The sequence below is a fragment of the Thunnus maccoyii genome, chromosome 1, assembly GCF_910596095.1.
Source record: "Thunnus maccoyii chromosome 1, fThuMac1.1, whole genome shotgun sequence".
Taxonomy (NCBI): Eukaryota; Metazoa; Chordata; class Actinopteri; order Scombriformes; family Scombridae; genus Thunnus; species Thunnus maccoyii.
Genome location: NC_056533.1, coordinates 7235084 through 7260296, shown reverse-complemented (window position 1 = coordinate 7260296; position 25213 = coordinate 7235084). Strand labels below are relative to the sequence as shown.

General features: G+C 38.7%; 2 protein-coding genes across 3 annotated transcripts; one reads left to right on the top strand and one right to left on the bottom strand.

The window, feature by feature from the left end:
• Positions 1 to 5640: 5640 nt before the first annotated feature.
• phospho2 (phosphatase, orphan 2) lies at positions 5641 to 8925 on the bottom strand. Of its 2 annotated transcripts, none has more exons than XM_042413388.1 (4): positions 8830 to 8925; positions 8325 to 8396; positions 8054 to 8148; positions 5641 to 6402 (listed from the first exon to the last, which is right to left on the bottom strand). In XM_042413388.1, exons 2-4 carry the CDS (start codon positions 8393 to 8395, stop codon positions 5810 to 5812), a joined length of 759 nt encoding a protein of 252 aa, XP_042269322.1. In that variant the 5' UTR covers position 8396; positions 8830 to 8925; the 3' UTR covers positions 5641 to 5809. The 2 variants fall into 2 exon arrangements, with proteins under 2 accessions (XP_042269322.1, XP_042269314.1); XM_042413380.1 differs by having other exon boundaries at positions 8632 to 8882.
• Positions 8926 to 9821: 896 nt separating this feature from the next.
• On the top strand, positions 9822 to 16746 carry LOC121896471 (synapse-associated protein 1-like). Its single transcript, XM_042410400.1, has 9 exons — positions 9822 to 10163; positions 11135 to 11253; positions 11411 to 11477; positions 13605 to 13678; positions 13806 to 13945; positions 14111 to 14262; positions 15477 to 15526; positions 15663 to 15819; positions 15933 to 16746. The coding sequence occupies exons 1-9, from the start codon at positions 9962 to 9964 to the stop codon at positions 16061 to 16063; spliced, it is 1092 nt and encodes a 363-aa protein (XP_042266334.1). The 5' UTR covers positions 9822 to 9961; the 3' UTR covers positions 16064 to 16746.
• Positions 16747 to 25213: the final 8467 nt, after the last annotated feature.

Below are 25213 nucleotides of genomic sequence, written 5' to 3'. Positions count from 1 at the left end.
GCAACACAGGGACAAGGTTTTCCACTTGAATGACTGCCTTTTAAATCAATAGACCATTAAATCTGCAGTATGCCCTCCACTGGAGAACTAAATGCCAACAAGGTGTGATGATGTTGTATGCACCAAACTTTACCCTTGTCTGTGCTGTTATTTGTCATGATTTCATCTTTCTTTTTTACATATTTAACATTACCCCAAGTGTAAGGCAGTGTCTCTTCCATGCAAATTAGCATATCAGTGTGCATACCATCAATATTTAGCATTTCTCATATAGTGAGACAAAGTAGACACTTGACTGGTCCTTTATTATGTTGATACAGATGTACAAGGTGGGTCAATGCTGATTGCCAGACAGGGCTATTCGTCCTCTCCTTCATGTAAGCAGTGAACATAACCCTGAAGAAGGAGCTGCATGCGTAGAGCATGACCTTGTGGCAGTGCAGGACCTGGCCAGAGGAGCACCACAGGTCAGTATCTGTAAAAAGCCCATCAGAGTAGAAACCTCTCCAGGCATCCAGCATCACATCAGGATGGCTCGCATCGTGGAAATTGTACATGTAGAGATCCTGCTGTCTTCTGGGTGACATGGTTGTAGTCTGTCTGTGGAATAAAGTTTGACTCAGTGCCAAGCTTTCAGTGATCATAAACTGAACAGACAGCCATGTCACAACACAGTCAAAATAAGCTTGGATATTTGTTGTGCATTTAAATAGAGATGACGACATCTGTGGGGGGTTTGTGCAAAGCTGTGTCCTGGCAAAAGCATACTGTCTCAGAAAAGAAGGGTGTAAAAAATTTTGTGTTGCCCTAAGGTCTAATACACCATTCTTCAGTTTGTTGTGCAAATGAGGCAGTTGCCTGCTGAAATCAAGGATTGCCCCTTTAAATATTTATCAACACTTCATGCATAATTAATGGTGTTATGGTGATATAATAAATGTACAGTACATGCATCATTAGTGGTGTTAAATGATGCGTTTCTCCTATAGATCTCGTTTCCCTCAAATAGCCCTTTCTAAAAACATAAGAAAATTATTAATTATATTATAGGTAAGCTGAAGGACAACGTCATGCAGCTAAACTCACTCATACAACACTGTTGGTTGAAATTACAATTCTCGGGGATTACTTCTTTGCAACTCATGAACTTAAGATATTTCACCTTGTTAATGAACTGTGTATGTTGTTAAATACAATCAGGAGTAAATAAATATCAGAAAAAGTTGGGATTTCTTAAACAGAATCATACTTTGAGCATGATACATGATATAGGCTATCAATGGACAATGACCATAACATACACATACCTGATCAACATGGTCCACATGCTTTGATGTCAATTTCAAAATAATTTGCAGAGATAACTATTTAATTGTTCTTGAATAGAAAAAAGAACTGTGACCGGTTGTGAGCATTATTCTTCATGACATGGCCTTTTATTTGACGATGTGACTCTGTCTAAGTATAAAAACACTGCACCCAAGAGACCTTTAGGCCTGGACATAATCAGTAGGCCTGTAGTTAAAAAGAAGACAGGATAAGGTTAATAGGTTTTGGAGTTATAGATCAAGCTAGTTCCCAAACTCACTATGGACTTTATTCAATGAGAGGAAAAGCCCATCTAAAAAGTTTCATATCATACCTGTAACATAATTTTTCTTTGCATCAGATATCATATTTTATTATTCTGTAATCATTGTTTTACCATTAACACAATATATTTAGATTGATTTGTATGCTTTAGACACACAAAAAAGTTTACAATCGAGCTATCCAGTAATATTAACACTTATAGCATGAAGATATTTCAGTAAAAAGAGTACATTCTCATATAAGCACATGAATTACAGATGAAGTTTTCAGGCACTGTACAGTAACTGAGGGCATCAAGAGGGTCCACACCCAGGAGAATCTACAGTAAACCCCTGCAGCTGATAGCTAGAATGGACCTTAATAGATGATTGGCCTCCAAAAAACGAGGCAAACTGCCATACTCACTGTTAATCTCATCAAGCATAGCCTGTTGCCCAAATGGCAATAAAATAGCTTTGAAATGTTATGAAAAAAATGGTTAAATGTTGAAGAGAAAATTCCATCTAAGCGTCCGCTTACTCAATTAGAAACTCTATTTTGTCTGCCTCTCAACAACCTTGAGAGAATAAGAAGAGAGGTGTGAATTTCTTGAACTCAGCTTGTGGAAGAAAAATGTGCCCTGCTCCTTAACAAAAAGTCAACACACCATGTGCATGGCTGCATTGCATGGTGGTCTATTTAGGCTTCTGTCAGTAGACAGACTGGTACTGTCCCCTATATAAATGACTCCAGTACAAAAAAAACCAAAAAACAAATAAAACAGCAATTCAAGAACATTTTTGGAGTTTTGGTTACTTAACATGGGATTTCCCCTTTACACTGCATAGTTAATGTAATGTAAACACTAACAGCGGGTTTATCTAAAGGCAATATACAGTATATGACTGTAAAAACTGAAGTTACACCATCACAACATTAATGCAACATTTCATAACATGATGGAGTAAAAGCTCTGCAGATGCCAGTTGTTTCTGAGCCACCTTTCCAGCCTGAAGACCAAACTTTCTGATTAAACTACCCCAAACTTCCAAGACTTGTATCCCAGTTTAACAGTCCTCTGTTCAACCTGCCAGTTACTTATGCGACTAAGCATCTTCCTTTAATACAGCAAGCCTCATCTAAAGCTTCTTCCCACTGAAAAGTGAATTCAGAAAGTAAACAAAGCCTGCTGAGTCTTGGACCATAATACCATGTTAGATCTTAGGCAAGAGCTGTCTCTGTGAGTTATTGGCCTGCATTCCTCTCCAAATCCTTCAAATCCCTATCCATTTGTGCCAATCTAGTGATATTTCTTTGCTGTCAGTGTTGGGAAGGAATAACTTTGCATCTTCATTGGGCCTGTCTGAAAGGAGAGGATACATCAGTTCTCATTGACTGTGCTGCTCATATTTTATCCACTCTGTTTACCTTTAAAAAACAAAATATTAGACAAGCCTTACAATATAAAGCACTTGAATACAACACTGCCACAGATCCACAAAGGAATAAAAAAAAAAGTACTGGACAGAATAGTTCATAGAGGAAAAAATGGATGAGGTTTCTGGTTTTAATTGCATCATTAGAATTACAAGATTACGAATCAACAAATAACATTTCAACATGCTAGTACACCAAAAAAATCACTTATTGACTGTGTGCATATGAACACCAAAGTTACATTAATATCTGATGTATTTCTTGCTTAAGTAGAAAATGGAAACTCAGTACTGTTTATCCAAATAAGCTTGTGTACTGGCTATGAGAAAGGTCCCAGTGCTATTTCAGTACAACCAGACAGTTTTCCATTATCTGGATAACATCACTAGAATCTTCTCACACCATTGAGGTTTGTTTGACTGATGTAAAAAAAAATAATAATAATAAAAACAAAAGAAAAAAACAGCTGTAGTTGTAATTTCAATACATAACTCAGTTTATCTGTGGGAGGCAGAAGACTATTTGTTCTTTTAACTTAAATAGTTAATTGAGGTTTAATCCACAATCCATAGAGCCATCTCAGAGTTAACATGATCAGGCTAACTCAAACCTGGTTTAATCAATCAAGATAGCACAACGGCAATAACAGATCACAATGGCAGGTGTCACTGATAGAGGGCATATATATGTGTGTGTGTGTGTGTGTGTGTATATATATATATATATATATATATATATATATATATATATATACAAATTAAAGGAAAAACCTGAATAAATTAATGGAGAAACATAACAAATTCAGATGCTTCCATACAGATGCACTGCATGGTACAATTAAGTAATTAACATCCAATCATACTCTGTGGCATGTTGAGCAGGCCAAGTTTTGGCCAGCTGAACACTTATGGGAGATTTTGGACTAACATGAAAAATCCCCTATAGTGTTCAATTAGGTTGAGATCTGGTGACTGCGAAGGCCATAACACATGATTCACATCATTTTCATACTCATTAAACCATTCAGTGACCCCTCGTGCCCTGGGAATCGGGGCATTGTCATCCTGGAAGAGACCACTCCCATCAGGAGAGAAATGTTTCATCATAGGATAAAGATGATGACTCAGAACAACTTTGTATTGATTTGCAGTGACGCTTCCCTTTAAAGGGAGAAGTGGACCCAAACCATGCCTGCAAAATGCCCCCCAAAGCATAACAGAGCTACCAGATCCCCTCACTGTGGGGATCAAGCATTCAGACCTGGACCAGTTTTTCCTTTAATTTGTCACCCGTCTGTACATATATATATATATATATGTGTGTGTGTGTGTGTGTGTGTGTGTTTGATATATGTTCACTAACTATGGAGCTACTATGGACGCAGCCAAGATATTTATGTATGCTATGATTCTTTCCCATATGTCTTATTGCATCAAATATTGGGGGCAGGCTCGAGGCCATAAAACCTCTTGAGTCCTTATACAAACAAACTCTAAACTCTGGACAAAAAGCCAATGCATTTCCATCACTGTAGGGAACTGGAGAAATACAATTTACTGAGCTTTGACAATTTTAGATTATTCTCAAATTTGTGCCTAGTTTATAAAATTTTAGATGGTTTGGCCCCTCTTCTACTATGTGACTTTGTGTACATTTGCTCAGTAAGTTCTATTAGATCCTCCAGAATATCCTCTATAGATTGTACCATACCATTTTGTTGCACTGCATTTGGGAAGTCAGCTTTCTATGTGAAAGCCACAACTCAGTGCAATGCCCCACCTGATGATATGAAGAACTGTAGTTCAATCAATACATTCAAGGCCAAACTAAAAAATCAACTAAAGACGAATCAGCTGTGTGACCACTGAGTCTAGTTTACATTATTAATTTCTAATTGACATTGTGGGTGTATGTGATGTGCTGTTGTGTGTAGCTTTGTATTTTGTATGGTGTGTTCTGTGTGTTTTGTTTTTTTTGTTGTTTTTTTTGCTTTGTACTGTTTGTTGTTGTGCTGTTGTATGTTTTGATTGTGGGGGACTACGGATGCAAATTAGTTTCGAGCTAACTCCGGTGCAGTGCATCTTTCATGTTTAAAACTGCACACTGTCCCAATCAATAAATCAAAAATACTGTAAGAGTTGATTAGCTTAGCTTAGCATAAAGACTGGAATCAGGGGGAAATGGGGAAATAACTAGCCTAGCTCTATCCAGCATTTTAAAAATCCATGTTCCATTTTTTAGCTCAAGAATTAACTGATGTCTTCTTTGTATTGTTTGTTTAATTCAAACAAACAAGATATATCATGTTAAGCAGCAGATCTTCCCCAAAATGTTGCACTATTCTTTGAATGGCCTGCAAGCCTGCTATACTGTTAAAGTTTACTTCCCTAAAAGTAATTGAATACTGTAAAAAATAAAACTTTAGTTCAATTATGATCCAGTGTCAAACACAATCTGCACATGTTAATATTGTTTTTGTGATTTATTTGTATTCTAATTGGGCTCAGAGGTCTCCATTCCTTTTCTCCACCTCTAAATCAAGACAAATCCTTAATTATATAATAATTCAAACCTTGTTTGAGAGGATTGTTACTGTTTACAAAGGTAAAGATAAAATCTCCTGGAGACAAATTGTCCATTTTCAAGGATTTGTAATCAAAATTGTGGTTAAAAATGATAAATACCTTCTTAATAATACACACATTTTTAAAACAATCTAAGGGGGCAGTATGTGCCCGCTACAGCGCAGGATTAATATTTGGAATGAGAGCAATATTTAAGTTACAACTGCGACATCCATTCAGTGTTGACCTCCATTAGGGCCGGGGTGCGACTGCATACTCGTTTTCAACTCCTCCATGATTTCAGTGCCGCTGCTCCAGGCAATGACTCTCGCTCTCAAAGAAACGCTATCTTCTTGACTCTTGACTTGGGCCAGCAGTTTCTCCAGGGTGTACCCCTTCCTGGGCATCACAACATCATGCCCTCTCAGACAGGAAGTCGGGCAGAGATCATTCCCACCGTCCCCCACGTAGAATACCCGGTCATACTCCACACCTCGATCAGTCTGCTCCAACAGGTACAGCTCCAGGACTTTTCTCTTGCAGAGGTTGACGGGGCATCGCTCGCAGTCGTGAGAGTGGTAGCACTGTACCTCCATGTACCCGAGTTCGTTGAACTTAGCCGGGTTGGTGAACACCTGGTCGACGGCCGCCTGGAGTCCCGCTGCGTGGAGGATCCAGTCAATGAACATGGTGTTGGCATCAGAGACGACTATGCAGTCAATGGTGCTTTTATTTTCTGATATGAATGTCAGCAGGTCTATCATTCCATGTGTGAAGGGGATGGTCTCCATCACACTGCGGACCCTGTCAGGACTGACCTCCTGGTTTCCTGGAGGGACAGATGGAAAAAAGGTCAGAGGACTGAAGTAGACGTTAATGTAGAAATTGCTTTATAATAATGATAATAATAATAATAATAATAATAATAATAATAATAATAATAATAATAATAATAATAATAATAATAATAAGTTTATTTGGTATAGCACCTTTCACAGAAATGAAATTCACAAAGTGCTTCACAGGAACAAGAGTTGAAAATAAGACCATAAAAAAATACATAGTGTAAAAACATGTGCCACAAGTTAGAATTAGTTTAAAAAAAATAAAAATAAAAATAAAAATAAAAATAAAAAACACAATCAAACAAACAACTCATGAAGACACAAAAGCCAATTTAAAAAGATGGGTCTTCAATAGTTTTTTAAAAGCTTCTACAGAGACTGCTGACCGTATTTGTACAGGGAGAGAGTTCCATAGGGTTGGAGCCACAAATGCAAAGGCACGATCACCTTTGGTTTTCAGCCATGAGTGAGGGACAGCCAGTAGGTCCTGGTTGGAAGACCTGAGTGACCTACTGGCGACGTAGGGATGGATAAGTTCCATGATGTACTCTGGAGCCTGTGCATGCAGGGCTCTATATGTAATAATAAGAACCTTAAAATGAATCCTAAAACGAATGGGCAACCAGTGCATAGATCTTAAAACAGGAATGATGTGAGTCATCCTGTTGGACCTGGTTAGCAGTCTTGCAGCCGCATTATGGACCGTTTGTAGCCGGTTCACATATGCTTTGCTGAGACAAGTGAAAATGGAATTACAATAGTCCAAACGGGATGATATGAACGCATGGATGACCATTTCTAGTCCCGGTTGTGAGACAATGGACTTGAGATTAGCAATATTTTGTAGATGGAAAAAACATGTACGGGTCTCTCATGTATGGAAATTCTGAAGAGAGCAGTTTCGGTGGAATGCTTCTGTCGGAAACCTGATTGAAACTTATCAAAAATGTTGTGTGCAGTCAAGACAGCAGTGAGCTGTTTGGCGACAACCTCTTCTAAAATTTTAGAAATAAAAGGCAGCTTGGATATAGGCCTATAATTATGGAGACTGTATGGATCAAAGTTCGTTTTTTTCAGGAGGGGCTGAACAACTGCATGTTTGAAGTATGCTGGGACACAACCAGATTGCAGGGAGCTGTTTATAATGGAAACCAGGCATTGCCCAACACAGTCAAGTGCATTTTTGAGCACGGAGGTGGGTAAAATGTCAAAGGAGGAGGAGGATCTCATACTGCTCACCAGATCTGTGAGTTCTTGGCCAAAAGGCATGAGTAGAGAGGGGAGGAGATGAGGGGATAATGCTAGCTCTGACATCTCTAATTTTATCAACAAAGAAGGAAAGATAGTTGCTGCAGTCCTTATTTGACCAGACAGGCACATCCGGAGGTGCCGGAGTGACAATGTTGTTAATTGTATCAAACAGGACTTTTGGGTAGCACTTACTGGTGGAGATAAGGTTGGAAAAATAAGAAGTCCTCGCATCTTTAATCAAGCTGTTTAGCTCAGTTAATAGATCTTTGAAGTGGAGACAGTGAACATTGAGCTTAGTGGATTTCCAAATGTGTCTCTTATATTTTGTCCAACCTTTTTTTATGCATGCATGAATGGCCAACAAACAGCATACTGAACTCTCACCTATGTGGTTCATGACTCTTCCCATGAACTCAGTCCAGTGGCCTTTTCTGTAGGAATTCTTCACTTCATCAGGAAGAGTCTGACCTGGAAGGCATCTGGAAAGAGAGAAAACAAAAAGATCCACTGTGGATAAAGTTGTAATAAACAAATTCACCCTAATGACAAATCATGTTCATATAGATTTATACATTATGCAACAATAAAATTTTATCACTTAAGTATTTTTATATCTTTGATACTTTAATTGATTCAAACAATAAACATTACTTACCTAATCACCCAAGTGTCACTGTTGGCATCCACCACAGTGTGGTCGAAATCAAACACCATCAGAGTCTTCATTCTTCAGTTAGAAAAAGAAAGACACAGGAGTTTCAAATGAAGCAAACATCTGAAGATCTGATCAAAAAGGGAAAGTGAAAGAACATCCTCGTCTGCTTGGTCAGTCGGGCAACGAGTTGGTTTAGTAAAGAAAATGATCTATTTGTACAGTCTGCTTGCTACATTCAACCAGCCACTTCTATCAAAACAACCCGATTTTACAAGACCTCAGTACATCCTACGATGTTTCAACTTACTTTCCTTCCACTTGACAGACAGAAAACTCTCTCCATACAAGTAAACGACCCACAGTAGCAGCCCCAGCTAATCCATTGAGATTCTGCTTCAACAGTACCGACCAGGCTCAGGAGGAATGACAAGGATTATAGTGATTCCTGCACAACACTGTACCCCAGCTTCATGAAATACACAAGAGTGATAAACGACAAACTGACCTCAGCCTGTTTAAAGTGTCTAGAGTACGCCGGTTCAGCCGTCTTCCTCCTCGTCTTGTTTTTCAAGATGTGCAACAGTTCAGAGCTCATTACCTCCACCTGCTGGTTAAAAGCCGCATTTCACAATAATTACTATACATCGCAACAGATGTTCCTGTATTAATACTAACATGTAAATTGAGGAATAACTACCTTTAATATTTTTATTTTTGATATCTTATAAAAAGCAGTGTGTAGTCGGGGTGACATTTCAGATGTCTATGAGCTGTTAACAGCTCTACCATATAATAAATGTTTAAATGATCCAATATTTCACCAAAAATCAAACTTTAGAGAAACATTTTCAAAAACTGAAAACAGATTTGTGTATCAGAACTTTGTTTTTTCTCCCATTAATCATCTCACGACCCCTCAGATTTATCTGCTGACCCTTTGGAGGGGCCCAACCCCTAGGTTGGGAACCACTGGACTGTACTGGCTAACTGTATATAAAGTAGTTGAAACTAGCTCCACCTCCAGCAGCTACAACAATAACATGCTGCTTACACATTGATACTTCAGCATTAAACATCTAATGATGTCATATATAATAATATTATAATAATAATAATAAGTCAGAGGGACCAAACCACTACTTTTACTGCAATACTTTAACTACATCAAGCTGATAATACTTATGTACTTTTACCTAAGTAGGATTTTTCATGAAGGACTTTTACTTGTAATGGAGTATTTTTACATTATTGTATTGGTACTTTTACTGAAGTAAAGGATCTCAGTACTTCTTCCACCACTGGTCACATCTCTATTTTGAAATCGGTCCCGTTTTCCCCAAATGGACCTGGCGCACACCTGAAGGCATCATCACAGCCTTTTGACCACCAGATGTCAGTAACACACATCTACACAAGAGGAAACCGAGAAGAAGACAACCTGTCCTCGGTAACTGTAACAATCCAGCAGAGGGCGGTAATGCAACATTTATGGATGCCAACTGCTATAAACCTCAACAGAAGAAGAAGAAGAAACCCGTCTGTGTAGTTCCTGTTAGCATACAGCCAAGAAGCACACACTGTCCACACTGTCGTTTTCCTCATAATTGAAGCTGAACGGTAATTTAATTTCAACTAAAATGTTCAAAGGTCTCGGGACGTGGTTGGGTTTGGAGAACCCGACGTACACGAAGACGTCTGATGACCCGGAGCAGCTGAGTGTGGAGCAGGAAGAGAAGGTGGTGGAGGCGCAGAACGAGGTAAACAAACAGCAACCAGCTGACCAGGCTGCGGAACCAGAGGCGAAGCAGGACAACTCCGAGCTGGGAAAGGGACTGGGTGGTGAGAAAGAGCTATTTTACCATTAACTGTCTCTTATTTCGAAAGCTATTTGTGGCGGAATGTCTTTATTTAATCGTTAGCTGGGTGACCCAAGCTCGCTTCTCAGTGTCTCGAGGGTGACGTCAATCATGCTGTCTGACAACTCATAAATTCATTAAAGTCCTCCTCAATTCAAAAATATCGTTTTCTTCTTGTGCTTACAGTTGGATGTTTGAGCTTCACTGTGTAGAATGATGTATGTGCAGAGTTTGACACTAGAAGGCTGTTTTCACATTCAGCTGCTGAAAGTGCAAAGTTTCTCTGTGATTATTAAACATCTGATTTTAAGGGGCGGGCCTAATGAACAACATTTGTGATATAACAGCCAGTCCTGTTATAATATTTAACTTATACAAGTGTGATGTGGGCATTTAAAGTCTCCAGTGCAAGTACACTGATATTTAACTTTTCAGTGAAGTAGGAGACGTCTTCTGTCCAGCAGTTAAACTTTTGAAATGAAATATATTTGCATTCATACAATCTGAAATTTTTAATGAGGGAGAAGGAGTAGATCCTATTTTGAGGATGTTATCAAGATCATTTAACTTTGTTCGCCTACACCTCAAAACATGTCTGTAGGGGATCTTTAAAATTCCTCTCAAACTTTCTTCAATGCTACTGGCCTGGTGTTTAATTTACAAGCATAACTTCACAGCATAAAGTGCTGTTAACTCATTGCATACTTGTCTCAATGAAAGGTTTATATATATATAAAAAATGAAAAAATCAGTTGGATTTCTATCCTGTTGATAGGTTTTCCTTCTTCATTCACTTGAATTTAAATTTAGGTTTCATCCTCAGCTTTGTCTCCAGTGCCAGCAGCTGTGTTAAGATATATTACATGTTTGTCCCAGGTTGTTGTCGTCGCAGTGTTTTTACTTCCCACACCATGATAATTATGCGATCTGTTCCTCTTCTTCCTCCTTCTTAAGACTACATCTTCAGTTTTGCCACCAGTGCCACCAAGAAGATCTCCGAGTCAGTGGTAGAGACCGCTCAGACCATCAAGAAGAGTGTGGAAGAGGGGAAAATCGACGGCATAATAGACAAGGCATGTTGCTCTTTTGGCTTGTTTGACAAGTTTGGCAGCAAGCGAAAGTTCATATTTGGAATTACAGAGGTGTTATGTGTTGTTGTCAAAGGCAGCCATTTGCTCAACTTCTTCCTTTTAATGTGTATCTGTTTGTATGTGTTGTGTGTTTTTGCAGACCTTTCTAGGAGACTTCCAGAAAGAGCAAGAGAAGTTTGTCCAAGAAAAAAAGTCAAAAAAATCAGGTAGGGAAAACAAGACTCTTCTTTATAATAAATGATTTACTTATTTTTGTTCTGTTTAAGAACCCTCGCTGTACAGGACAACCCCGCCTCCAGTAAAATCACAAGCTTTGCATATTATGATTTATAGTGGGAAAACACTAATGAGGATTTCTAAGAATTCTTGTTGAGGAAAATAGCAAAACAGTAGATAAAGTTGTAAACATGTTAGTAATGTATTAAGCAACAGTGAAATGATCCAATGATGTCACTTCTAGAGAAGACAAGTCCAACAGAAACATACTTTATAGTAATCAGAGTATTATTACAGCTTCATTGATTTGATAAGGATTTTCATGACTACCCCAAAAATCTGTCTGTAAATGATGGAATCCATTGTAATCACTGTAAATCCAAGCTGACATCAGCCTCCAATCTCTGTGATGGAGCAATTTTTTTACATCCACGTTCCTACAGAGTTGACACTAACAAGATATATTTTGGGTGTATTTTTGTGTTTTGGCTGTAAATACATGTAATGCAAAATAAATGTCAGCCATGAATCAATAACGATAAAATCAGTATTTGGGGTTGATAGGATGGAAATTTTAAAGATGATAACTTTACTGGCTTTCTTTTATTTGCTCATAGAAGATACAGTAGCTATAAATCACTAATGGACATTAGGATTCAAATATTAACACATGCAGCAACCACACTGCTTTCTAAGCAAACATTGAAGCCGGTCCTTAGTAACAGAAATACAGGGATTGTCATGGCACCAGTGTATCAGTGTCAAAGGTCCATTGCACCTGAAAAAAGACAATATGATTCAGTGTGATTTTAGTCAAATAGCATAATGTGTAATGATTATACATGCATGTGTGTGTAAACATGGGAAAACCTTGATTAACAAACTAAAAACTGTTGGGCTTATCATTAGATAAATGAACATAACAAAATAATGTCCCATCAAGATTCTCATTAAGAGCTTTAGAAAAGTTATTGGCCTGACTGAAAATCTGGCAGGCCCGCTAATGGCACCATCCTCCGTTGTTAAATAGTAGAAAATGCAAATTGAAAAAAATTCACATTCTTTGTGTGACCAAGCAATCATACATTCCCTATGAGCATAAAATAGACATGTTTTGCTTCATAATAAATGTAACATATCTGTCATTCAGACACTCACTTTGACATGGATAGCAACTCAAACAATTCACTAATACTGTTCAAACTCTGTTGAAGAGTTCAGTGTTGTGGCTGTTGAGCTGAGATGACATCTCCTGTTTTTGCACCACATCTGGTAGTCGTTATACTGTAAGATACTGGCAATGACCATTGTTTCATTGACTGACGTCTCAAATAAATAACTTTTTTAAAGTGGCCTCCCAATGGAACGTCTTTTAAACTTGGCCACCGCAACAGAGCTGCTCTTCTTGACTCACATGTGACTGAGCACAGTGCAAATCATAACACCACAGTTGGAGGTACTGTTGTGTCCATGTTGGCAGAATGTTTTTCACTTTTAACAAAAAAAAAACCACATGCAATATTGCAGAGACTACCGTGAGGTCAGATTCCCTCCCTGTTCTGCCCTCACCTCCCACATACTTGTTCAAGTAAACTCCCACCATTTCCCTCTACAGCAGATCATCACCATCTAATCAACCATAATAGATCTCACACAACAAAGTTATTCATCAATAAAACTAAAGGAAAATGTACTTTCTTTCAGCAATGTTGCATATCATGAAAATATACTTTGCAACTAGCAATATAGTGGTGTACAATGTATTAACTTGTCACGACACCGCAATGTGTCAAATAAAACTATGAATTTCCCCTTTTTAAAATATCAAAATGAAAGCAGATTGCAATCTCACAAGACCACAGTGACAGAAAATGTGGTAATCTTCACTTTTTAAGAAGCAGTGGCCTTGTATCAGAAACAATGACATCATGATATCATCAGCTCATATTACTTTCAGACCAAGCAGCTTCTATTTCCACAGATCCAGGTGTGTGCATCTGAGAGATAAGACTAGTGATTCTTTGGAGTCCAATTTTGACTTGTGGTCATGTGTACTTGTCAAATATTTTTTTACAGCACATGACTTAAAGTGTGTGTGTACTGATGTTTGTGTCTAGAAGCAGCAGTGCCTCCCTGGGTTGGCTACAATGAGGAGGAGACGATCCAGCAGCAGATCCTTGCCCTGTCAGCTGTGAGCGAAAAGATTATATATTAATGTGTCAACATGCTTGGAACAGCATCGCTTTGTAGAATACAATCTTCTGATTAGCAATGTTTGTAGAAACATAGCTCACTGGTAGTACTTTGTTCAATTCTAGGACAAGAGGAACTTCTTGCGAGACCCCCCTGCTGGTGTTCAGTTCCACTTCGACATGGAGCAGATGTATCCTCTGGCTGCAGTGATGCTGGAGGAAGACCAACTCCTCAACCGCATGCGCTTCGACCTGGTCCCCAAACAGTCAGTAACCTGCCACCAGCCTTGTCTGTGTGTCTGTCTGTCTGTCTGTGTGTGTGTGTGTGTGTGTGTGTGAGGGGGGTATTCACATGTGTTTTTTGCTTTATTTAATAGGACACATTTAGTATGGAATTGACATTAGTATGGTGATGTGTTTGTGTATGACAGTGTGAAGGAGGAGGCTTTCTGGAGGAATTATTTCTACCGGGTGTCTCTGATCAAGCAGTCTGCTCAGCTCACAGCGCTGGCAGCACAGCAGCAGCAGAAGGACGGCGAGGACAGAGGGGCCGGCGTTTCACCTGAGGACGTAGTGTTAACAGGTCCTGATGTTAATCAATGCTTCAACAACAGCGGACATGCTGTACAGGATCATCTCACCTGTTACTCACAACAAAAGGGACCACTGCCAGTGCTGCACTTCCTGCACACTGATCATTTTATTACTATACATATATTGGACATTTATTTACATTACATTATGTTTAAATACAGTATCCAAACTCTATCTATTGATGCACCAGTGCCTACCCTTGCCCTCGAATGAGATTTAATTAATACAGTGCAGTATTATAAATACCTGAGAACAAAGAACTCATGTTCAACACTTTCCTCAAAAACTCTAGTTGGATTCTTCCCAGAACAGATCTTTTTTAGATTATAGAGATATGCTTTACACTTATGCTACTGCCGCTACCATTCAACAATTAAACAATTTACCACAGCGCCGTTCTATTCATTACTCAAGACAGCTACCACATTCAACACTGTGAGCTATATTTAAAGGTTGGATGGTCATCACTGACATCTCAAAGGCATCAGCATACTTGTATTTTCATCTCTAAGGACATGCTATGTAAGTCTGAGATACTTAACGTCCCTATTTGACGTCAAAGCTAATAACCACGACACCAGATCACAGGGTGGTAAACATATTCCCTCATTTAACAAATGTAGAATCTATGACGATGGAAATATTTGTATTTTCGAGTTTAACTGCTGGACACAAAGCATCTCCTACTTCACTGTAAAGGCTGTGCTCAGAGGAGGTGCACTGGGGGCTTCAGGCAAAAGAGATCTTGGTCTCAATGAGAATTCCTGACTAAACAAAGCTTGACTAATCAACTAACATATATCTCACAAGGGAGAGAGAGAACTCACATGCTTCCATCTTGTGCTTCTGTGTGGAAGGCTTTTTTCTTCTTGGTTGAGAAATTAAAGATTTGATTTGAGGGCCAGAAGCAGGAAAACCTAGAACTAAACCTAGAACTAAAGTTATTGTATGACTGAGCTCTGTAGGTGGAGCTCATGTATTGTCAGAGGCCATCTATGGTGAAGGAGAATTTAGGTAATGAGAAGTAAATCTTCAATTCTTCCCTTCCATCTCTTTATTGTTCAACCCACCATTGCTTCTAATGTCAGATGTTACTACCAGAGAACATTACCTCTGATCCAAACCATGGGTCACTGAGTTAAACAAACACCACATAGTCATCTACATACGGAAAACTAATAAAACTGTTTTATATCTTTGCAGACAATGTCAGACCAAAAACCCCACCCGTTTCCATCAGCGATATACAGAAGGTAAGAGTGCTAAAATGAAGATGTGATTAGATATGTCTGCATAGTTTAATATATTCCAACAATCTGAGCAGAACTTATGAAAGAGTAGTACAATGAGTATGAGTTGCCTTTTCTGTGCTGTGTGTGTGACTCCCAGCCACCTCAGGAAGAAGAGGAGGAGATGTCAACAAGTCCCGGAGTGTCCGAGTTCGTGAGCGACGCTTTCGACTCGACAGCCATCAACCAGGAGGACCTGAGGAAAGAGATGGAGCAGCTGGTGCTGGATAAGAAGGAGAGCACCCCCTCTCCTGATGGTTGGCTTTATTAGAGTCTCTGTTGACTTTTGCTGTAAAGGATTTGCAATACTACTTTGCCACCATGGGTTTACACACATCATAACTCCATCTTTTCCTCCCTACCACTCTAGAGGAGTCAGCTGACTGGGAGAAGGAGCTGCAGCAGGAGCTTCAGGAGTACGAGGTGGTGACTGAGTCAGACAACAAAGACGACCAGTGGGATCAAGAGATCGAGAAGATGCTCCAGGCTGACGACAGCTAGACAACTACAGTCTGTCTGTCCGCTTCACAGACAGTGATCTGGCCCAGAGTGGATGACTAGTGAACAGTGATGCACAAGAGGATTAACTTACACATCCTCGACTCCACCCCCAACTCCCAGCCCAGTGTGTTTACTGTTATGTAAACATTCTCCTGTACCTGATGAAAGTGTAGAATTGGTGATGAAGGTTTAGATATGGTAATAGCAAGAGTGTATCCCCTCTGCTGGGAACAGCAGTTACACTCGGGTGTATTAATGAAGTGCTACTTCATTACTTCTCCATCAGTTAGTTTTACCTACCTGCTTTCCCTTACCAGTTCTCTTTTGACTGGGAAAAGCCGCTAGAGGGCGCTCCAGTACAAGTACCATGAATTTAATGATGGACGGGGCCTGTCTGAAATCACAGATCTGCATTTCCACTGCTGCTTATTGGTGGGTTGTACAGTAAAGGCTTAGTATAGTTATAGCACATTAAAGTCAAATGTAAAGTTCCATTTATGTAAATAAAGAGGATTCTAACACTATACTTAACTTCAAGTTGCATCTCCCTTACATTACATCCTCCTGTCATTTTACATTTTGTATCACACTTTGACAAACTTGTATGTACATGTGCATTCCAACTGAAATACTGTACATGTTCTGTTTTTTTCTGTTTTCCTTTAATAAATATTTATCTGTTATTATGGCCAGTACATGTCATGTTTAAGGTGGACACAAAGAAACATTTTAAGAGAGTGTCATTATGATTTTTGAACAATGCTACACAGCCTTTTTATATGTAAGTGCTGTACATCATGGGCTTGACATTTTTTGAGTCTATTTCTTAGCTGTCGATTCATTGAGTTAAAATGAAGACAATAGTTTGTACCTTAACAAAACATACAGTCAACATTTGCTTTTATTTACTGCCAATATTATATTTACCACTCAGAGAGTCGTGGTAAATACAGATTTTATGCAATAATTACTTCAGTAATGAGACAGCTGAGTCTAATGAGGTCTACAGACTTGCATGAATGCAAATAATTATCAGTTGTATTTGAGTATAAGAGGACGGAAGAGATTACTCCTGTGTTGGCCACTTTTTCTTACATATTATGTGTTTTCACAGGTGTATTTGTCTTGCCTATCGCATATTGTAATCCATGGAAAAGAGATAAGTAACACAAGCAAATGACCAGAATGACATTGTAGTATATTTACTTACTTGATCTGATCTTGCAGCTATTTATCTCCTTCAAATACCCAATAGTTAAAATGAATTTCTCAAGTACATCTGCATTTGATTAATCTTTTGTTATATGAGGATATTGCACTTTATATCACTACTGACCTTTTTGAAAAGAAAGGCTATTATTTTTCAGTATTGTAAAATGAAAAATACACCTTCAGAGGACTGAAATGAATCTATATCAAGCAAGATGTTGAGACATGGTGTTCAGGATCAGATACAGAGCAGTGGTCATGGAGCTTCAGTGTGGATTCAGTGTGTTATTCATCAGCACCTCAGGCCATGACAGTCTCTTTAACTAAAGTACTGCTGAATAGCATAAGGCCGGCCATATTGTCAAAAAATCTAATGAAAAGACCCAAACCACCAATGTGTTAGTCTCTCAATACTTTGACTCCAATGTCCCCTGCTCGCTTGTAGCTCGCAGCCAATGTTTAAAAAGGCTTACAAATATATACTTTAATTTTATATTATTTTTGTATTTTATAGTTTTTTTTTTTCAAATACTTTCCTAAAACACCTGGGCACTGTAGTTTTAAGTAAATGTTACTCGAAACAGGAGTAAATTGTGTATTTATTGGGGACTATTTTCAACTGCGGATTAATACACAGTGTTTTAATGAGTATAGTACTTGTGGTGTATAGTGTTGCCAGGCTGACCAGTTTTCCAGTGGTATTTTTCCTGTTTTTCAATAAGAAAAATACTATATATCCTTCAACTTTAGCCTGTAAAGTGTCACTGTGTACAGCCCTTTCAACTGAATGATCATTTTAGGAAAAGTCCTTTTCTGTATAACTTCCAAACTGAGGTGAGTTACTATATAGCTTACATGCACAGAACATTCAAATCTAGCTAAATGTGAAGTTGGAAGGAAAGTTAATCAAGAGAGTGAGTAAGTAAGTATGGAATGATGGAAAGAAAGTGCGGATGTTTTGCGAGTAGAAAGTCTGTAATCATGTTAAATGAGACAAACACATAGCTCTGCTTGTGCCAACCAGACAGCCAGACGTGTCCCTGCATGTATGTTTCTGCATGGGGGCGGCAGAAACAGATGGTAAGCTCTCTGGTGTGTCAACACCGTTCCCACTACAATAAAGATACAAAAATGAATGGGAGAATAAACTCTCATTTGCAACTGGCAATCAATACAGCCATCAATATGCTAATGTGTGCTGCGCTGTCTTTCTTCTTGATATTCAGGTGTGTTTCCAAGCCTACAAGGCCTAGAAAACAGACAGCATAATCAATACACTGATTCTCAACACTTAATGGCATGTCTTTGTTGGGTTTCTCTCTCTCTCTCTCTCTCTCTCACACACACACACACACGTAACTCCTATCACAGCCAGAGTCCACCAGCTGGTCTCTAGCAGGACACACAGTTGTCACCATGGTGACAAAGCCCCGGAAGATGAGGACCCATGTGTGTGTTTTATTGCTTGTGTGTGATGTTGGTGTAACAATCTTTTAATAATGCATAAAGGCTGGCGTCTGCCTGTGTGTGTGTGTGTGTGTGTGTGTGTGTGGAGGGGGGGGGGGGAGGTGTGTCTTGCCCACATAGCCTACAGATAGATTTCCTTGTCTGTATGCCAGACAAAGAGAAAAAATAAACAGAGATGAGAGATAATCCTGTCGAAAGATTGTCAGACACGAACAAAGACATCACAGAGTCACACAGTGAGTGTGTGTGCATCATGTGAAATGTAGCATGCTACAAGGCAACTAACAAACCAACAGTCTTCACATTTTCAGTATTTTATAGCATCAGTCATCAAAATGATCTGTAGAACCCACCAGGATACAAAATGAAAGGAGCATTCTGTGGAAAAAGGAGGGAGGAAGGTGGGACAGAAAAAGAGGGAAAGGATAAAAGGTGGACGGGGAGGGATGAGGGATGATATAGGGAAGAGAAGGTAGGAAAAGGTAAAATATGAGGTGCTTTACTTCCCAGGTGGCTTTGCTGTAAACAATGAGGTTATTGTTCACAGGAATGTTTGTATGTCTGCTAGACGTTGAACAGACAGACACACCTTGGACAAACAAAATAACTGTGGAAGGAGGAACAGGCCATAATAATTAATTAGTTTATAAGTAACTTAATACTTAATAGTGCAATAGTAATTTGTGGCACTGAAAACAACTGATCTGAATCTCAAATTTACACAGGGTCATTTCTAGTTAGCAAATTCAAAGTGGTAATAATCAATATTTTACATTTAAAAGTGTTCAACATTTCCAGTCACTCATCTGAACTTGGATCTTATGTTCAGGTTTGATTTCTTTATGTTGAATTCTGGTATCTGAATTTTACTGTTCCAGTTTGAGCAGTTTTGGCACAAAAAATAAACGGTACACAAAACCACAAAGCACCATCCTGCAGTGCTTATGATGTACAAAGATTCAATATGAGAAAGACACTTTCATGTGCATCACTGTTGGTAAAGGTTTGTGTGATAAATGCTCCACTATGTTCACCAGCTAGTCACTAACTTTATCTGCATGCTGTTTGGTGCTGTGCAGGTAGCATACAGTCATTTTTAAAGCTTTTTCTCTAAAAGTAGCTGCGGTTAATGAGAGCATCAAGAGTGAACCACAACAGTAAAGTTTCAGGCTTGAAAACCAGAACAATGATCTGAAAGACAGTAAAAAGCATAATGGAGCTAAGGGGATCTGCAGAGTCAGGAGCTAATTCTCTGTGTGTTTGTCACTACAAGCTACACCTTTCACATGAAAGTAATAATATTATTAATATAAAAAAAATTGAATGTAGCCACTTTATATCATGTTTTTGAAATCGCACAAAGAGAGTGACCACATAAATTCAGATGGATGGTTTTGAGTTAAATATTTCACTGCTATAAATTCAGCAGGGATTACATTTTACAAAAATTCAAATCCATATGGTATTTTCTCCCATAATAACTGAGTTTAGAATTTAGCTTAAAAACTACACAAGATGTTTTTAACATCCTGAAGCCCCTCTCATGCACTGATCACGGTAAACTGCACTTTAACATGAGTTTGCTCCTCTAAAAGAAAGCTATTTTAGGACTCATTGGCACCTGAGGGGCCTCACTGGGGAATCTAGTAAATTGTAGTTCCTCTTTTGTAGACTGAAGGGGTTCTTTTCTTTCATCAGCCCCTGAATGAGTTACTTTCACTCTTCAGAATATGCAGGACTCCTCTCTTGCAGCTTGTCCTGTTAATTGATGTTTGTTACAAATACTCCATTAAGCCTCAAAATGCTATATGTATGCATATATTGTGTCTGATCTGCAGTTTTACATATTGTAACATATTGTAATGAGATCATTTTCTAACAGCTTTTCATGTGATTACTCATGTCTATATAATACCTGTATGAGCTCTGATTAGGAGCACTCAGCTTGGGATGTCAACATTTTTATTGTTTTTAGCAGCATGGCTCTATGGATGGCAATATTGGTCCATTGGTTGGTAGGTCCATCACTTTGATCCAGACTGAAATATCTGTAATACTATTAGATGGGTTGCCATAAATTTTGGACATACACTTGTGAAATCCAGACGATGAATCCCAAAAGGTTTAAGTAATCCCTTGACTTTTCCTCTAGCGCCACCATGAGGTTGACATTGTGATTTTAAGTGAAATGTCTCAACAACTATTGGATTGACTGCCATGAACGTTGGTACACATAGTCATGTCCCCTCAGGATGAATTATGCTCCCTGTGGTGATCTTCTGACTCTTCATCTAGCACCATCCTCGTGTCAGAATTTGTGTTTGACCAATACTTTGGTTCATGACATTAATGGTCAATGGCATTTCCATCAGCTACAGCTGTACTTGGAGTACAGGAGTTGAGCAGCATACTCAGTCAGATAAGGCCTGATCTTTCTGATGTTATGTAGTGAGAAGCAACATGACTGAGTGACAGATGCAACATGCTCGAGTGCTAAGATGGTGAACATAGTCAACTAGTGTGTCAGCTAAACTTCAGCATGTTAGCATTGTCATTGTGAGCATGTTAGCTCAAAGCTCACCCTTGCTTTAGTACAGTTGTTGTTAATGTTGGAGTATTTTTTACTGGTGTCAGTGGTAGCATCAAAATCTTGGTGAAATGTACTTCAGCGTAAAACTCCATGGATGGATAGCTGAACTTGTGGCAGGTGTAGAGTTGATTTAAACCCCTGTAAAGCTGTTGTTTTCATAGGGAATGCTGGCTTTCCGGTTTTATGACCATGCTGTAAAGTCATTTAAACCATAGAGGATGTAACCCTGAGACCCCAAAAGGCTCATTGTTAGTGAATTTAACAAGAAGGGGGCTCCTGTGAGTGTGTTCCACTATGAAAACACAGACACATGTGTTTGAAAATGCCCTCAGTAACACTGAAATTGAGATATTTTGAGTTACATTACATTTAGAGAGGAGAATGTGGGTTAAGGTCAAAGTGTAGATTTGAAAATAAGGTAAGAATACACATCATGATCTTGCACATCATGAAATGAATCATGTTTTTCAGGTTCTTACGAGTGCAGTAAGATCGCTGTGTTTTTCAGTACACAATGTATCATTGTTAATGCTTTGGGTAGTGTCTCGTTCTGAGGAGGTATGTGTTTTCCCTCACATTGCGGTTTATTTGCACAGTCACACTTCAAACACACATGCTGCATTAACAATGTGATATTTGTCCCAAAATAACGCAAGGGGGCTTGATGGATTTAAGAACATTTGCTTTTGGATATTATCCTTTAGTTGCTGGTGGGAAACCATAATTGCTGGATGTTAAATCAACTACTCGGTGACTGAATCAGAAAGCGCTATGTTTTATTTCCTGTCAGTCCTGCAACTTGACCGCTGCGTCATGCCATAGACCACAAAAGCTTCAGGTTCTTTTGACCATATTTGGAGCGTTTGGCAGGAGATATGATTACATGCTTACTGGCCAAGATGTAGGATATTGTTCGTCACTGACAAGCACGCACAAACATTTTCTGCTCTGTTGCACCTTTCCCTGTTAATGCCAGATCTACTGTAATATCTCATCTATTAAGGAAGAGTCTCAGTCACCCGCAGAATCTTTATGGCTTTTACATGGAGATGGATGATAAGATAACTAACTTGTGTAGACTTGAGACTGTCTGCTGACTCCCACTCTCTCAGTGTCTCATTCTGCTGATTTTTGCGTGTTTTTTTTTTCTTCTTTCTCTCGGTTTCTCAGCCTTTCAGAAACCCGCCTTTCACTTTCACACTCTCTGTCTGCACAAACAGACCTTTTGGGCCACACGTGGTCAGTGTTGTGGTCAGTTATGTGTGCTCATTGTTTTTTTTCTCTGTGTGTGTGTGTGTGTGCGTGTGCGTGTGTGTGTGTGTGTTTGATTCCAAGCACACCTGTCATTACCGACACAGTGGGCCCTTTATTACCCACGCCCAGACAATTCAACAGAAAAATCCTGCTCCAGACAAACACACACACACACACACACACACACACACACACACACACACACAAAACCATTCACGTAGACAGTTGAACAGAAGAGAAGAGCCAGGTGCTGAATTTCCTTCTTTCTCTCAACTCACCCAACCCCCACCTTTGCCCACAAACTGTTTTTTCCTTCTCTATTTTTCTCTTTAGTAAAGCAAGTGGATGCTAGTCTAAATTTAAGAGTTTATGGTTGCATTTTTAGTTTAGAATGTGCATTAAATCGTCAGGTGAGCACGAACAATGACATCAGATAATGCTGTTGGTTTAAACATTAGCCTGTTTAACACCTGCGGGTGCAGGTGCGCCAGGGATACTTTTGTGCAAAGCAGGTTACAAATACATATAAAAGTTAATTCAAACTTTATTTCTAGGACAAATTTCATCAGTAAGGAAACACCACATGCTTTATAGAGAACAATAACAGCACCACACATGCTATATTAAAATGCAAACAACACATATGTCTCTTACATGTGCTCAACATACTGTACTTCAGCCTTTGTTTCCATCCAAGAGGCCAATACCAGAAAACCCAATAGACCTTGTCGGCTCATATTTTGCAACACAGTCTTTCTCACTTGTCTTTCTAGACAAGCAGCAGAGCCATAAAGTCAATTGTAATGTTTACCAAATGTCTGTGCATTTCTAGTCTTAGTGCAGTTCCATTCAGAAAAGGCTGCAGCTCCTCAATAGAAGACAGATGATATGGCTTTGCAGTCATTTAATCTACTTGTAATAAAAGAAATCACGTGTTCTCATTCTATAGTGACAGGAAACATCTTGCGGTGTTAGTGATTTTTTTTTTTCATGAGAGAAAGCAATAATGCAAGATAAAGCTGGTGCGATATTTAAATTGTTGTAGCTGTTCACTACAGTTTAAGTATCACATGTAGGCTTCATTTATGCTTAGCTTTTACAATTTCCTCAAAACTGTTTTACTGATTTTTATGGATGCTTCCAACACAGTGCATCTTTTTCGGAAGCTGTTATCGATACTGTTGGGTTTTTTTTCAACGTTCAAAGGCAGCTCGAGATGAAGCTGTGGTCTGTGGTAACATCTGAAACCTGTATGAGTGCCAGGTGTCTGTGGCATTGAAGCAGTACAGTTCTAACACTATCTGGCTCTCTGGTATCAATGTTACTGAACAAAATGAAACTGAAATACATCATGCACAGACATTACTGTTACAGCTTTTGGAGATAACCAGCTTAAACAATGTTTCTCTTTGGATAGACCCAGAGACATGCTGACAGGGCTCCCAAAGTGTCTATAGGCAAATAAAGCCTCTTAGTTAGAGGAGCAGTCATTATGAATGACAAAGTCATCAGAAACTATAAATTAAGCTCTGAGGAAAAAAACTTTGAGAACTTATACAACTGAGCTCTACAGTTACTCAATCCAAAACTTAAACAGAATAATAATACAACAAAATAATATCAATCCAATTATTATTGTATTTTATTTTTATATATGATAATGTATATTTATAATGCAGATACTATGGGTCAATAACGATTATATTAAATTGTGGTCATCATAGTTATGCAAAGTTATGCAGAGGTTTTGCACTTCCTCGAGAATTTTAATCTCACTTATCCCATGCAGCCCTTCCTCTGTTTCCAGGTTTGTCCTCCACACCTTGCTGTTCTGACAGCTGTCAAGTGAAACAGAGACGCAGAAAGTAGGAGGAAACCGGTAAACGGCATTGCTTTCAAACTAAAAGCACACACACACGCATACACTCCATTTGAATAAGAGCTGCAACCATTAGTCAATCAGAAAGACAGAAAATTAATTGACAACCATTTTGATCATTGATTAATCATTCAAATCATTTTTAAAGCACAAATACTGAACATTTAAAGGTTCCAGATTCTCAAATGGGAGAATTGGCCAGGACAGAACAAGACATTTGAAGACATTTTTTTGGATGTCTTATAGACCAAGCAATGAATCAGTTAGTTGAGAAACTAATCAGCAGATTAATTGATTAAATGAAAATAATGAAAATAATAGTTACGTGCAGCCCTAAATTTAATTTTATTGAACAGTAGCTCATCTGATAATCATTTATGGCATTTTGTCTGGGGCTCTATACGAAACTACGGTTTTGGCAAACCAATAATATCTAATACTGGAAGGTTTAGAGAACTGCATATAGTACAAGTCAGTGCTTCTCAAACTTTTTCATGTCAAGGACCCCTAAACTGACACAAATTAGACCACAAACCCCCATTTGATAAGATTTTGTCAAAGGGTCCCCCATCTGATAAGATTTTTGCTTTTAGATGTTTTATTACAGAAAGTGTATGAAGCCCATGACCATAACAGTCTCATTCTGTCATTGTATTAATTATGGATGGAATTATAGTGAAAATAAATGATTCCCCTTTTTGTTGGGGACCCCTGGAACCCGTTCAAGGACGCCTGGGGGTCCCTGGACCCC